This window comes from Balaenoptera ricei, chromosome 7 (assembly GCF_028023285.1).
Source record: "Balaenoptera ricei isolate mBalRic1 chromosome 7, mBalRic1.hap2, whole genome shotgun sequence".
Taxonomy (NCBI): Eukaryota; Metazoa; Chordata; class Mammalia; order Artiodactyla; family Balaenopteridae; genus Balaenoptera; species Balaenoptera ricei.
In genome coordinates this window covers 107,530,174-107,546,610 of record NC_082645.1, presented here as the reverse complement: position 1 = coordinate 107,546,610, position 16,437 = coordinate 107,530,174, and the positions used below count along the sequence as shown (strand labels likewise).

At 40.8% G+C, this 16,437-nt stretch overlaps 1 protein-coding gene across 1 annotated transcript in view; it reads left to right on the top strand.

Annotated features, from left to right (window-relative positions):
• Positions 1 to 16,437, top strand: part of AP1S3 (adaptor related protein complex 1 subunit sigma 3) — a 57,339-nt gene that overhangs the window by 25,435 nt on the left and 15,467 nt on the right. Inside the window, exons 2-3 of the mRNA XM_059927545.1 lie at positions 13,917 to 14,095; positions 16,320 to 16,428. Of these exons, the coding sequence (XP_059783528.1) occupies positions 13,917 to 14,095; positions 16,320 to 16,428 (288 nt within the window). The remainder of the gene's footprint in view (positions 1 to 13,916; positions 14,096 to 16,319; positions 16,429 to 16,437) is intronic.

Below are 16,437 nucleotides of genomic sequence, written 5' to 3'. Positions count from 1 at the left end.
GTTACTCCACAGCATGTCGGATCTTCCCCCACCAGGGCTTGAACCTGTGTCCCCGGCATTGGCAGGCAGATTCTTAACCACTGCGCCACCAGGGAAGTCCCGATGATTTAGTTTTATGATATTGAATCGTAATGACAGAAAACAATGGTGGTGATATTGAGATTTAAAAAAAAAAAAAAAAAAAAAGACAAAATGAAAAGCCAGAGACAAGCTGTATATCAGGGCTGTGGTAACAAAGTACCACACACTGAGCGGCTTAAACAATAGAAATGTATAGTTTCATAGTTGTGGAGGCTGGAAGTCCAAAATCAAGGTTTCAGCGGGGCTGGTTCCCTCTGAGGATTCTGAGAGACAGTCTGTTCCATGCCTCTCTTCCAGCTTCTGGTGCCTTGCTGCCAATCTTTGGTGTTCCTTGACTTCTGCTGCATCACCTCGATCTGCCTTTACCTTCACATGGTGTTCTTTCTGTGTGCATGTCTTGTCCAAATTTCCCTTTTTTATAATGACACCCATCATATTGAATTAGGGGCCCACCCTACTGTAGTATGAGCTCATCTTAACTTATTACATCTGCAGTGACCAAGGTCACATTCTGAGGTGCTGGAGTTAGGAAGCATGTCAACATATGAATCTTTGGGTGATGCAATTCAACTCCTAACAGGCTGCTTATCCTGTCCTTTTTGTATAACTATCCATCTCTCCATCCTTCTTTCTTACCTTCCTTCCTTTCTTCCAATAAACATTACTGTGTAATACAAGCAGATGGATAACAGACAATTTTAGATGCATCTTTAAAGCTTTACATAAATGGCCTCGAGCTAATTCTCAGCAGTTAACTTTTTAATTTGTGGCTTACTCATGACTTTTGTTTCCATCTCATTTCCTTTTTTTTTTTTTTCTCTTGCTGCCCCTCTTACTTTACTCTTCCTAACTCTTTCTTCTTCACCCAATTCACCTAATTTTCCTTCTTCACTGAGCATTTCACTTGTTATAAATAGATAGTTCTGCCACCAGATGGTGTGCAAGGCCTGGGAAAGGATTTGAAACACACTGGCCGAAGTGGCAGCTTTTCAACATTTTATCTCAGGAAGAAAGTTGACATAATAAGCCAAAAATGAGATCCTGAGATTGTGTAGATTTTACTTCTCTATATACATTTTCTCTTCCTGTACTGTGGAAGCAGAAACCTGAGCTGGAAATCTTGAGGGAAAAAAAACAGTTAAAAATTTTGATGAATAAGAGTTAACAGGAGACACTGATCTGAGAATAGTTTCAACAGTAATAGTAGGCTGAGAGGTGGAAGCCAGATTCTGGGGTCTGAGGGCCACTTCCTCAAACAGGTAGATTCAGAAACCACAAAAAAAGGGGAAATCTGTTGAGCGCAATAAAGCTGTAGAAAGGCATTTGTGAAATAAGGCGCTTCAGCTGTCATTTAATTCAGCAGTTTCAAATGAGGCCTGCAGCCCAAATGCAGCTCACAGACCACAGCCACTCACAATGTGCTTTGTTTGGCTTGCACAGGGTTTTGTTATCATTATTCCTATTAATTGCCAATATTAAAACAATCCCAGTATTTCACGTAATCATCCAGGTTTCAGGCTTCTTCTGGAAAAAAGAAAAAATATCTGAAGGCCTGGCAATACTGGCCGAATGTTTTTCTTGGCAATACCTTCCTATGGCTGAGTTGAGGCTGTCCCTTCAGATGGAACTTGTGATTTACAGTTTGACTTTGTGTCTTCCACCCCTTTTGAATACGGAACCCTTACTCTCATTGAAAATGTTGCCTGCCTCTGCCCAGCCTGTGAAAGGTATTTGAATACGTGACCCTGCTCTCCTGTTTCTTAGAGGAGGAGATGAGGCCCAGAGAGGGGAGCTGACAGCGGATTCAGTGCCACACCTGCCCCGGAATTCCCACTGAGCCCTGTTGCCCCGTGAAAGAGAAACTGGTGGGGAAGGTGTGAGCGTGACCCACCACAGAAGTGTGATGCAGTTCAAACAAAGAGTCAGGAGGGAAGGTGAAAAACCTGAACACCTGTTACTCAATTATAGAAGAAGAAACTAGAGCCATACACAGACACACAAGTGAGAAAATGAGGAACCCCCAAGTAAACACCTTACAGGGAACTTGGAGAGAATTAACAAATACATGATCAGAATACCACTGGTCAGCAGTCCAAAGAAAGAAAGGAACCCTAAAGGACTACCTGCACGTTTGGGCTATCTCTGGACCAAATTCCTTATTTAAGCATTGAGAAGGTGGTTGATGAGACAGAGTGACTGAGAAGGCAAGGTAGCAAATCAGCTAGAAATTGGATGGTTTATTATCCAAAGAAACAGCAGAATGCCTTTCTGGGTACCTATGAAATGGCTGTCACAGACACTTTCCATCAGAATGTGGGGACCAATGAGTGGAAAAGTGACGGGGTAGACATGGAGTGATTCCAAAGGTGGAAGCAGGGAATTTTTTGCTTGCCTCAATAAAGATAAATGGGATTGTAAATGGGCTGGGCTGACTCCTGGATGATTCGTTAGCCATAGCAAGTATTTATTGAGAGCTTACTTTGTGCTAGGCTCCGCACTAAAAGGTAGACGTGTGACATCATCGTATCCCTCTAACATTACTGATGTCATTACTGTTGTCATCCCTATCTTACAGATGAGGAGACTGAGGACCAGAGAGGTCAGGTAACTTGTCCAAGTCCACTTAGCTCACAAATGACAGAACCAGGATTCAAATGCAAACTCTCAAGCTGCCTATCACCAGAGTCTTCCCACTTAACAACCAACCGGCTCTACTGCCCCCCAGCCCTGGCCAAGGCCTGGCCTAGTGATAAATGCCCTTCATGTGCTGAATCCAATTTGGGTTGGCCTGGTGGTAAACGCACAGCATGTCCTGGATCAAATCTGAAACAGCGGTGGAGGTACACCATTTGGGTTGGGTGGCATATAGCGAGTTTGAAAAAACTAAAATTTTAATTTCCAGGGAACTCCCTGGTGGTCCAGTGGTTAGGATTTAGTGCTTTCACTGCCAGGGGCCTGGTTTCAATCCCTGGTTGGGGAACTAAGATCCTGTAAGCCGTGTGGTATGGCCAAGAAAAAAAAAATTTCCAGCATGCAACTAGTTTGTTTCAAAGGGTCACTAAGTTAGAGGTCTAGCCAGTTGTCCATGAACCTTTGTCCTAAGGACACGAGTAAATGACTTCTGGGAAACTTTGTGGTCTGACATCATCTTTTTTTTTTTTTCAAATTGCGGTTTTTCTTTTTTTTTTTTTAATTAATTAATTAATTAATTTATTTTTATGGCTGTGTTGGGTTTTCGTTTCTGTGCAAGGGCTTTCTCTAGTTGTGGCAAGCGGGGGCCACTCTTCATCGCGGTGCGCGGGCCTCTCACTATCGCGGCCTCTCTTGTTGCGGATCACAGGCTCCAGACGCGCAGGCTCAGTAGTTGTGGCTCACGGGCCCAGCTGCTCCGCGGCATGTGGGATCTTCCCAGACCAGGGCTCGAACCCGTGTCCCCTGCATTGGCAGGCAGACTCTCAACCACTGCGCCACCAGGGAAGCCCTGACATCATCTTCTTATTTCCACCTGGGGCATGCTGGTAACATCTATAATAAAGGTAGATTACTGGAAGCTTAAGCAAATGACCTTTTTGGAGAGAAGGAAACTTGGCTTGTGGAAGAGGGAACTGGAGCCCAATGAGAAGGTGAATACATGAGGCTGGTGAAGAAGCAGTGGATATCCCTTCTTTCTACTTTCTGGAAACCCCTCTGATAGGGGTTCTGACCAAAGGGAGATGCGTGAGAGGCAGCAGCCTTGGAAGGTTGGTCTTGTCGCTTTCCGAGCAGGCTTAGAGGAAGGAAATCAGGCTAATTGTTAAAGGGATCATTCCTACCTGCAAGTATCAACTGTGGGACCCCGAAGGAATGAGTGCCCAGACCAGTTGTGGGTAACATTTTTTACAACTGATCTAGCAGAGAGAATAGGGCAGCGGGAGCTCTTGGTGTTTTTTTTTTTTTTTTGGCTGTGTTGGGTCTTCGTTTCTGTGCGAGGGCTTTCTCTAGTTGCAGCAAGCGGGGGCCACTCTTCATCGCGGTGCCCGGGCCTCTCGCTATCGTGGCCTCTCTTGTTGCGGAGCACAGGCTCCAGACGCGCAGGCTCAGTAATTGTGGCTCACGGGCCCAGTTGCTCCACGGCATGTGGGATCCTCCCAGACAAGGGCTCGAACGCGTGTCCCCTGCATTGGCAGGCAGATTCTCAACCACTGCGTCACCAGGGAAGCCCAGCTCTTGGTTTTTAAATGCTATTAAGCTCTTCTGGCCAGAGAACTGTTAAGCCGGACAGGATAAGCTGCCAGAAGATCTGGCAAATACAGCAAGTGAGAGTTGAGTTTATTGCATCTGGAGAAAAGTAATCCCAGTTACAAGCATATGACCCCAGTAAAACCCCAAACCACAGTGTTCTCTAACCCTTATAGAAAACCCAGTTCTCTACTCAGAATATTAATAAAGGGCTAGTTGCCGTTTCTCAAAATTCAACACTTCCACCAATATTTACTAAGTCCCTGTTATGAGCAAAGAGTCGAGTTAGACATGATCCAGGAAGAAACATGCAAAATGATAAGGGAATTGAGAAACCCATGGTATGAAAAGAAGCTTCAGAGGTGAATGTCTTTGCTGCACAGGTGAAAGCTAAGGGGGATGTATAGTGAATTGTTAGTACATGAAGGATAGGTACAGAATCTGCAAAAACTTTTTAATCCATCCTCTCTTTTCAAAAATTATATTAGGAACAGTAAAATTCTGGTCAAATGTTATGTGCTTGAAGTAAAATCAGGGCATAAAATGTATTATTCCACCTGGAAGCTAGTAAACTAATGGCACTCTTCTTCATGAACTGGTACAGGTTGAAATATAAAACTGCCTCAGATAAAATCAAATGAGAGCTCATAACTGATAGTTTAGAATAGTTAATGTATTTAAGGATTTTTCCCTCTAAATTTCAGAGTTTAATATTAGGAGGGAGAAGAGAAAATATCTCAGAATACGTTTTTTTAAAACTAAATTTATTTTTTATTTCTATTTATTTATTTTTGGTTGCATTGGGTCTTCCTTGCTGCCCGCAGGCTTTCTCTAGTTGGCGGCGAGCTGGGGCTACTCTTTGTTGCGGTGCGCAGGCTTCTCATCGTGGTGGCTTCTTTTGTTGCGGAGCATGGGCTTTAGGCATGCGGGCTTCAGTAGTTGTGGCACACAGGATTAGTTGCTCCGTGGCATGTGGGATCTTCCCGGACCAGGGATTGAACCCGTGTCCCCTGCACTGGCAGGCGGATTCTTAACCACTGCGCCACCAGGGAAGTCCCTCAGAATATGCTTTTAATGTCACTGTCAAATACAGGCATTCCACCATCCCTTATTTATTTATTTTTAATTCCTTAAAAAAATTTAAAATCTAAGTAATATAGGTACATAGTTAAAAAAAATCAAACGGACATATAATTTATAATGAAACACAGCAACTCTTTTCGTTTACCACGTTCTTCTCCTCGAGGTAATTACTTTCAATAATTGCAGTCTTTCTTTGGGTAGTTACGTCTATATTTCTAAATAATATGCTTATGCTGGCAGTTTTCTACTAATTCTTTACATTGTCTCCTGCCTTCCTGTCATGGTAATTGGGCATTTACGTCCTTCTCACATGCATATTTCCTCACTTCTCTTTCTCCCAAAGTAGTTTTAAGGATGATGATTTCTTGCTTGTATCATTTCTTTTTCTGGAGTTTATATTTTTTCCACTGGCCTGGTTTTCTATGTATCTATCCCTGTTTTTTCCCACCAATGCACTAGCAGATCTTTCAGATGGCTATCAATATTTTTTACAACTGTAAAAAGAAATGAAATGATCAATAAATTCTATTTCTCCCTTCCCCTCCCCCTCCTCCAGCCTCCACCACTTCCGTCTGGAATGCTGGCTTTCTTGGTCTGATATGTGGCTGTCATTCTGGCCTTTCCTTTCAGCATCATTTTGCTTTGCGTTCCCTGTGCCCTAGGTAACCATATATAACTCTTCTCTACTCTTTGCTCAGAGATGTCTTGCAGTGGCTTCCTAAGAAAGATATACTGAGTGCAAATTTCTTTATTTTTCTCTATTTTTAGTCTTTGCAAGTGTGAAAATTCAAAGGTCACTTCCCCTCTTTCACTCGATTGATAATTTGGTTGGATGTAGGCGTGTAGTCTTCCAACAAATGTAGGTGAGGAGTCCAATGCTCTTTTGTTTTGTTTTGTTTTTTTAAATGTTTATTTCTTCATTTATTTGGTTGTGCTGGGTCTTAGTTGCGGCAGGTGGACTCCTTAGTTGTGGCACATGGGCTCCTTCGTTGCGGCATGTGGGCTCCTTAGTTGTGGCATGCAAACTCTTAGTTGCGGCATGCATATGGGATCTAGTTCCTTGACCAGGGATTGAACCCAGGCCCCTGCATTGGGAGAGTGGAGTCTTAACCACTGCACCACCAGGGTAGTCCCCTGATGCTCTTTTGATTGCTGATCCATTGAGTGTGAACTTTTTGTCCTCCTGGAATCTCTTAGGCTGCTCTCCTTATCATAACTGTTCTGAAGTTTCATGCAATGTACTTTTAAAATTCATTGTGCTGGGCACGTGATGACCCTTCTAATCTAAAGTCTCATCTTGTTAGACCTAGGACATTTTTTGAATTCTTTCTTTGAGATTTTCTTCCTCTCCATTATCTCTGTTGTAGCTCTCTGGATTTTGCACCTTCTGGGTTGACCCCTTAATAGTTTTATTTTTTCCTCTAATTTTCCATCTTTTTCTGTTTGTTCTGATCTGTTGGAGAGTCCTCTGACTTTATTTTGGTTACCATACTTTTTAATTTGCAAGAGTTTTTTTTTCTTTTTTCCCCAGTAGAATGCTTTTTGTTTTATTGATATAGGAACTCCATCTTCTTTGAACTCTCTGAACATATTCATGTTCGTGCGTGTGTGTGTGTAACAGTTTGTCCTGCTCCATGCTTTCTTACTGTATCCAGTGCTTACTTTTTTTCTATTTGTTTTTCTCAGTCTCTTTCTTTGACATTAGAGACTATTCTCAAATGTCTGGTAATCCTTGGCCTCTGCTCATATTTAAAAGTGGGTGCTAAGATGCTAATAGGCAGTTCTGAGGACATAGTCAGGTGGCCTGAAAAGCTCCATTGTTAGTACCTAGAGGTCTTTTCTCTGCCATTTAGTGTCTCCAGGGAGGAATCATTCCATTTCCTGATTAGGAGATGGGTTTTTTATACAACAGAGTTGGTGGTAGAGGTGCAGGGACATGTTTCTCTCTTAGTGAAGATACATATATAGCTTTGCAGGCTCTGAATTACGTTTAAGATCCAGGAGGGTTGCAGGTGTCTCTAAATATTTCTTCTTACGGGCATAGATTGCTTGTGTAAGGTCTCTGAGAGCCTTCAGTAGAGAAGAAATACGGCATTGCACAAATTTGAGCTTCTCAGGTTGAGTAAAAACCGTGCCTTGTTTGGATCGTCATTGGCAGCTGCTTGCTATCCATTACTGACTGGGGGCCAGAGGAAGCCGAGCTAAGAGGTGCTTCAACTGCATGAGCTCCACTAAATTTCTGTGCCCTTGAATAAAGCAGCTGGGAACTCACTGAGGAGTGCTTGTATGTGCATGTGTGCTATGTGTGTACACATGCGTGAGGGTCCTCACTTAGCTGTAATCCCCTGGAAATGCCACGGGTGGTCCATGCCAACCACTCTGTAGGTAGACCTTTAGCCGGTGTCCCTGTTTTTAGAACTTTGTGGAGCCATGGTACCCACAAGTGCTGCCCTCAGGCTTTCTCTGGGAGAGTTGGCTGGTTTGTCTTTGTAATCTGCCTCTTAAGCTACGATTTTCCTTATTTTGCTAAGTTAGTTATCACTCTTCTGTCTCCTTCCATCTTCCAAAGATCTGTTGAAATCTCTTGGCTGCTATCACATCCCCTGTCATTCTCCTAGTCTTTGAGGGTTAATGCATTTAAGAAACTTCTACTATTGTCATTTTAGTGACATTTTGGGAGGTAGAGGAGATAAAGCCCTGTGGTTTAATTCAATATGTTTACTTTGGGTTTTTTTTTTTTTTTTTTTTTGTATTCTTTATCATGATTAAAAGCACTTCAAGGTAAAGAACCAAGTTTTACATTGTAGGTTCATAGTGCACAGAGTAGGCCCTCAGTAAATATGCGTTGAGTGAATAAATGATCTGTGCCCTAAGGTCTCTAAAATACAATTAATTCAGCTGCCTATGTGATTATTTCCTCTGCGATTGTCTCAGGTTAACCTTGAATGAGGGAGGGGAGATCTCAGTGAAATCAGATGCCTTACCTAAGGCCAGAGCATTTGGGCCAAATGTAAGAAGTCAGCCTTGCTCATCACACTTCGTTGGATGTTATGGTTGTTTCTGGAGTTGGTGTTTCCCAGAAGAGGATTACCAATCAGCCTCTCCATTATTCCTTTCTTGCCAGCACTATTATTGAAACAAAATACCTGGGTGTTCTGAAGTCAGTTGAAGTTTGTTTATGACATCAACTTGAGTTGAAGTTGGCTCTTTGTAAATATTGGAAAAAAACCCAAACCCTCCCAATTGCCTTTTTCTCATACTCTCAAGCTAATGCTAATTAAAAATGGTATTTGATTAACCTCTTGAAACATATTATCCAAATATGCCTTGAATGACTAAACTGATAAATTGGATACAATTAATTGCTCGAGGTGATGAACTCCTGTGAATCACTACAATTCATTCCACCAGTTTTCTCATGCTACCCTGTTAACTCTGGAGAGTGAGCGACACTACTTCTCCCTCAGAGCAGAACTTGAGAGGATGAAATCTGTCAACACTGTCTTATGCAATGCAATTATTGGATAAACTTGAACCTATTTGTTACTTCTTTTGAATTTGAAACACATTTTTATATTTTAAATCGCTTTATGGATGTGTGTATTACGTTCCTGATCATCCTTTCTCTTTGAATTCATTGTTAGAATGAAAAAGAGTTATTTGTTTATTGTCTACCTTGTTGAGTGGTTTAAGAAGGCAGGCACTTGATCTTGAGAGAAAGTTGCAATAGACGAAATAGAAAGTAATCCATAATTAAACTCAACAATAGTTCCAGCCACTCACTGGAGCTCCTTGATCTGAGCTCCTTAAATTAAAAGCGACATTTATCTATGAAGTAATCCTGGAGGAATTGTAACAATGATGGTTTTGAAATCTGATAATAGAACCAATAAGAAGAAGACATGAAACCAGGGTAGTTTCTTCCGGAAGGAAAGGACTCCAGGTACACTTTAAAGTCTATCTTCAAGTATTTGAAGAGTTCGTTATTATTTCAAGGGTAGTGATATATTGTCTTTTAATATGCTCTGTGGATAAAATCAGGGAAAATCAGTTTAAATTGTAACAGAAAAGATTTAGGTTAGATGTGAAGAAGAAAATTTTCTGACAGGAAATGCAAAGTAAACACCAAGAAAATGTGTGGATTTCATTTCTCTAGCAAAGGTCTGACCAGTCACTAGAAATAGGATTGAAGAGTCTTAGCCACCGGTGATAATCCAAAGCTGAACCTTGTTCTCAAGATCCTGAGGTTTTATTATTCTATTCCCATTCAATTGTGTACTTTTAGAATGTCACTTTTATGATGAACTCTTCTTGGAAGCAAAAAATACCTTTCTCAATGTGATTCTTAGAAAGCGGCAGCTGTGTTTCATTATTGAATTATCTATACCTGTGCTGATAGTGAAACGTGTATTTAAGAAAATGCTCTGTTCTAAGCAGATGCTTAAAATTCCAGACGGAGGGTGATTTTTCTTAAAGCTGCTAGTTGAGCAGGGCTTTTTTTTTTTTTAATATTTCATGAACTTTATTTATTTATTTATTTATTTATTTATTTATTTATTTATTTATTTATTTATTTATTTATGGCTGTGTTGGGTCTTCGTTTCTGTGCGAGGGCTTTCTCTAGTTGCGGCGAGTGGGGGCCACTCTTTATCGCGGTGCGCGGGCCTCTCACTATCGCGGCCTCTCTTGTTGCGGAGCACAGGCTCCAGACGCGCAGGCTCAGTAATTGTGGCTCACGGGCCCAGTTGCTCCGCGGCATGTGGGATCTTCCCAGACCAGGGCTCGAACCCGTATCCCCTGCATTGGCAGGCAGACTCTCAACCACTGCGCCACCAGGGAAGCCCGAGCAGGGCTTTTTAACTTGCTTTCTTTTCACTGGCCATGTCTTGGTTTTCAAGTCCTTATTAACAGATGTTTCCTTTCTAAGAAAGAATAGAGTTTATTAAGAAGACCTCAACAGACACATGAAAGAATGCTCAACATCATTAATCATTAGAGAAATGCAAATCAAAACTACAATGAGATATCATCTCACACCGGTCAGAATGGCCATCATCAAAAAATCTAGAAACAATAAATGCTGGAGAGGGTGTGGAGGAAAAGGAACACTCTTGCACTGTTGGTGGGAATGTAAATTGATACAGCCACTATGGAGAACAGTATGGAGGTTCCTTAAAAAACTACAAATAGAACTACCATACGACCCAGCAATCCCACTACTGGGCATATACCCTGAGAAAACCATAGGTCAAAAAGAGTCACGTCCAAAATGTTCATTGCAGCTCTATTTACAATAGCCAGGACATGGAAGCAACCTAAATGTCCATCGACAGATGAATGGATAAAGAAGATGTGGCACATATATACAATGGAATATTACTCAGCCATAAAAAGAAATGAAATGGAGGTATTTGTAATGAGGTGGATGGAGTTAGAGTCTGTCATACAGAGTGAAGTAAGTCAGAAAGAGAAAAACAAATGCTGTATGCTAACACATATATACGGAATCTAAGGGAAAAAAAAAAAAAGGCCATGAAGAAACTAGTGGCAAGACGGGAATAAAGACACAGACCTACTAGAGAATGGACTTGAGGATATGGGGAGGGGGTGGGGTGAGATGTGACAGGGTGAGAGAGTGTCATGGACATATATACACTACCAAATGTAAAATAGATAGCTAGTGGGAAGCAGCCGCACAGCACAGGGATATCAGCTCGGTGTTTTGTGACCACCTAGAGGGGTGGGATAGGGAGGGTGGGAGGGAGGGAGATGCAAGAGGGAAGAGATATGGGAACATATTGTATATGTATAACTGATTCACTTTGTTATAAAGCAGAAGCTAACACACCATTGTAAGGCAATTATACTTCAATAAAGATGTTTAAAAAAAAAAAAAAGACCTCAAATTCTGTAGGTTGGGGGAGGGGATGCTGTGAGGAGAGAACTTGTTTTCTGTTGGTCTTTGGATATTATCCACCGACTGAGTTTGTAAGATTTGTGCTGTGACATTCAGAGCCAAATTTCTTTAATAAAAAGAGTTGAATATTTTATGTGTAGAAAGTTTTAAAATTTTAATTATTTTGGCTCCTAGTATATATTGTTCCCTCCATGACACAATTAACCTCAATAATGAAAGTTATTTTTTTAAAAACAAAACAAACACGCAACAGAATAAATTATGATTCTAAACTTGATCTTCTCATACCGTGGATTGAGAAAACTTAATCTCATAAAATAAAGATCGGACCATCTGACAATTTCTGAAAAACAAATCTTCCGTACCTCCCAGGCTCCACGGTAAATTTCTACAGCGTCTTCTATTCATGTAAAGCTTTCAAAATTCATTGAAATAGGAATTTCAAATACATACTTTGAAACTTAATTGAAAATAAAATCAGGTTTCTTCCTAATGTGGTCAACATACTATTTATATTGTAAACATTTATTGTGATGCCAAACTGTATCTTGAGATGGTTGATTCTAAAACTCTCAGCCAAGTAACCCACAAAGTGGAGTAAAGAGCTTACATTTGAGACTTAGTTTGAACTTTGAGAAAGGTGCCAAGAACGCCCAATGGGACAAGGACAGTCTCTTTAATAAATGGTGTTGGGAAAACTAACATCCACACACAGAAGAATGAAATTGGACCATTATCTCACTTCACATACAAAAATCAACTTAGAATGATTAAAGACTTAAATGTAAGGCCTGAAACTGTAAAACTATTAGAAGAAAACCTATGGAAAATGCTTCTTGACATTGATATTGACATTGACGTTGATCTGGGCAATGATATTTTGGATACGACTCTAGAAGCACAAGCAACAAAAGCAAAAATAGACAAATGGGATTGCATCAAACTAAAAAGCCTCTGCACAGCAAAGGAGACAACAAAGTAAAGAGACAACTTATGGAATAGAAGAAAATTTTTGCAACCATACATCTGTTAAGGGGTTAATACCCAAAATGTATAAGGGATTCAAACAAGTCAATAGCAAGAAAACAAATTATCCAATTTTAAAAAAAATGGGCAAAAGACCTGAATAGACATATCTCCAAAGAAGACATACCGATGGCCAACAGGTATATGAAAATATGCTCAATATCACTAATCATCAGGGAAATGCCAATCAAAACCACAATGAGACATCATCTTATACCTGTTAGAATGGTTATTATCAAAAAGATAGGAGATAAGAAGTGTTGGTGAAGGTGTGAAGAAAAGGGAACCCTTGCACACTGTTTGTGGGAATGTAAATTGGGATAGCCATTATGGAAAATAGTATGGAGGTCCCTCAAACAATTAAAAAATAGCAATACCATATGATAGTACTTTTGGGTATATTTCCAAGGGAAATCTTACTTCTGGGTATATTTCCAAAGGAAATGAAATCAGTTTCTCAAAGAGATATCTGCACTCCCATGTTCATTGCAGTGTTATTCACAATAGCTAAGACGTGTAACCAACCTAAGTGTTCATTGACAGATGAATGGATGAAGAAAGTATGCTGTGTGTATGTGTATACATATGTACATATACATACAATGGAATATTATTCAGCCTTAAAAAGAAGGAAATCCTGTAATTTGTAACAACGTGGATGAACCTAGAAGACGTCATGCTAAATGAAATAAGACAGGCACAGAAAGACAGATACTACATGATCTTACTTATATGTGGAATCTAAAAACATCAAACCCACAGAAGCAGAGAGTAGAACAGTGGTTACAAGGGATGGGGAGGTGGGAGAAATGGAGAGACGCTGGTCAATGGGAACAAAGTTGCAGTTATGTAAGATGAATAAATCTAGAGATCTGGTGTACAGCATGCTGACTATAGTTTATGATACTAGATTGAATACAGGAAATTTGCTAAGAGAGTATATTTCAGGTGCTGTCATCATACACAAAAACTGAGAACTGTGTGAGGAGATAATATGTTAATTAGCTTGAATATAGTAATCACTTCACCATGTATATGTATACCAAATCATCATGCTGTACACCTTAAATATATATATAATTTTTATTAAAAAATTAGAATATGGTCCCCTTCTAGTTTTCTCACTTTTCCCCCTTGCTTCATCCTTATTTCCTTCCCTTACTTCTCTTCTTTATGTCTATATTATCATTTGGTTTCTATACTTGTGATATGAAACAAGAGTATAATTTTTAAAGTAAACCCTTCTACCGTTTTTAACTATTTTTTGGCTTGTGAAGGAAGAATTTAATATTTTCTCAAAAGAGTTCTATTCTGCCTTGATATATTTTTTCTCACTATGAGTCTGTGACTCATAAAAGAAAACTTATCTCTCTCCTATAGTATAAATAAGCTATGTTTGTGGTGTATACATTTCTTTGTTCTTTTTCGGTTAAATGTAATTGTCAGATGGGATAGTTTTCATGCTGGTAATTATTTTTTTCCTCTGTTCAGAATAATCCTTTGTAAACCCTGCTGCTGTATTTTAATATCTATGGTAGAATGATTTGGCTGACCAAATTCTGTTTTTTTTTCTCTCCTTTATTTGTTCTAGATTCATTTCATATTGCTCTTCAGTCGACAAGGGAAATTACGGCTGCAGAAATGGTACACTACTCTCCCTGACAAGGAAAGGAAAAAGATCACCCGGGAAATCGTTCAGATTATTCTCTCTCGTGGTCAGAGGACAAGCAGTTTTGTTGATTGGAAGGAGCTAAAACTTGTTTATAAAAGGTGTGAGTAACGTTATGAGAACTGAATTTCTTATTACTATTTGGTTTGTTTAGTCCTGAGCATTTTAGATTGCAACACCAATTCTGTCATTTGCTGAAATCTTTGAAGGCTGGAGCCCAAATGTTTGTACCAGTAGACTAAATAGAAGAGAACTCTCATTTATTGAAAGGCTTTCCATGTGCCAGGATGGATTCTAGATACTTATTCTAGATACTTAATTTATGTGTTGATAATGCACACATGCATTCAAGAAATTATGAGCATCTATTATATTTCCAGCACTGTTCTAATGACTGTGCATACAGTAGCAAACAAGACACAGAACATTCCTGCTCTCTTGGAACTTATTCATCTGTTAAGCAAACAAAACAGTTTCAGTTAGTAACAAATGCTATAGAAAAAAGGTTAACATGATAGAGAGATGGGCAGCTCTTTATTATTCACATTGCAGATGAGGAAACTGAAGCCGCAGAGAGTTTAAGTAATTAGTTCCCAGTCACAGTAATTGAGTGGTAATTAGCAGAGTCAGGATTCAAATCCAGATTTTTCTGACTTTAAAGACTGTATATCCTCTCTTTACTGTACCTGCTTGCCATGGCAAGACCATACTAGAAAGGGACCTCAATTTCTAGGTGAGGAAACTGAGGCCCTGAGAGGTAAAGCCATTTTGCTCATAAAGACCCAGATAACTGATGCCTAAACCAGGACCAGAACACAACCGATCTGACCCTGCATCCAACATCATACTGCAACTTTCAGAGGGAAAACACACATTAGAAAGGGATGTGTTTGCTCTCACAAGGTGTGTTTATAAAACGAAGGGGAAAGACAGAGGTAACATCAAAGGCTGTATTCAATGGAGTAAATTACCAGGAAGTGCCTGGAGCAAGCTTCTCTTGCTGGGCCCAGGGTCAAAACTTTTCGTACTAGCATCGTGGGAGATGTCAGCAAAGGCCCCTTATAGTGATAAGCATCCCAGGGATAGAAAGACAGAGTCCCAGAAATACTTGCCGACAAAAGGCTTGTCCCTACTCTCTGCCTGGTTTCTACAACTTGGGGTTCAGTTGTGATTTAAACCATTACATGAAGAATAGGCTTCAGCAGTTCTCTCAACAGATATCTATAACTACTGAGTAAACAACGGTGGACAACTCAGACTCAGTACCTGCCTTTGGGAAGCCACTGATTTAGTGGGGGAGAGACAGGCCATGAAATACGGAATGAAGAGCTCTGGATGCGGGCTTCCCTGGTGGCGCCGTGGTTAAGAATCCGCCTGCCAATGCAGGGGTCATGGGTTCGATCCCTGGTCCAGGAAGATCCCACATGCTGCAGAGCAACTGAGCCCATGCACCACAACTACTGAGCCTGCGCTCTAGAGCCCACGAGCCACAACTACTGAGCCCGCGAGCCACAACTACTGAAGCCCACATGCCTGGAGCCCGTGCTCCGCAACAAGAGAAGCCACTGCAGTGAGAAGCCCGTGCACCGCAACGGAGAGTATCCCCCGCTCACCACAACTAGAGAAAGCCCGCGGGCAGCAACGAAGACCCAACGCTGCCAAAAATAAATAAATAAATAAAATAAATTTATAAAGAAAAAGAAAGAGCTCTGGATGCTCTGTGAGGGAGGCAGAGGAATGCATAGCAGGGGCGTCCAGTGCAGTCGGAGAGGACGGAGATTTCCTGGGGGAAAGGACATCCGAGCTCAGAGCTACAGGAGAAGTAGGAGTGAGCCACATGTATGGGGGGAGGAGGAGCATTTTAGGCAGAAGAAACACACGTGGGAGGGGAGGACTTGATAAGCTGAGGATGGGAGACACACTGCAGTACAGTATGAAGTAAGAGGGTGGGCACGTGGGCCCCTGGGCCCCTTGGTCAGGGCTCTGGAGTTTAGAAAGGACAATTCACAATCCAGGGCGGGGCATGAACGGGCACCCTGATTGCCATGGGTCAAAGGACTCTGTCCCCTGATCACAGCTCCTCAAGGTAAAGTTTTGAGGACCTTTCACATAATTAACAGAAGTAATCCAATCCCCACCATATTTTTTATATATTCTATTTTACATTTTGGGAGGATATTGGATATGATGAATAATGATTTCCCTCTTGGATGTGGACAGGAGAATCCCAGGAGAGGAAGTGGTAACTGCATATTCATGGAAAAAACCATCTTCAGGTTGTGTAATGTGCCATTATATTTTACGTTATCTTCTTTTCTTTTCAAGGTATGCTAGTTTATATTTTTGCTGTGCAGTAGAAAATCAGGACAATGAGCTCTTGACACTAGAGATTGTGCATCGTTATGTGGAGATGCTGGACAAATACTTTGGAAATGTAAGTGGT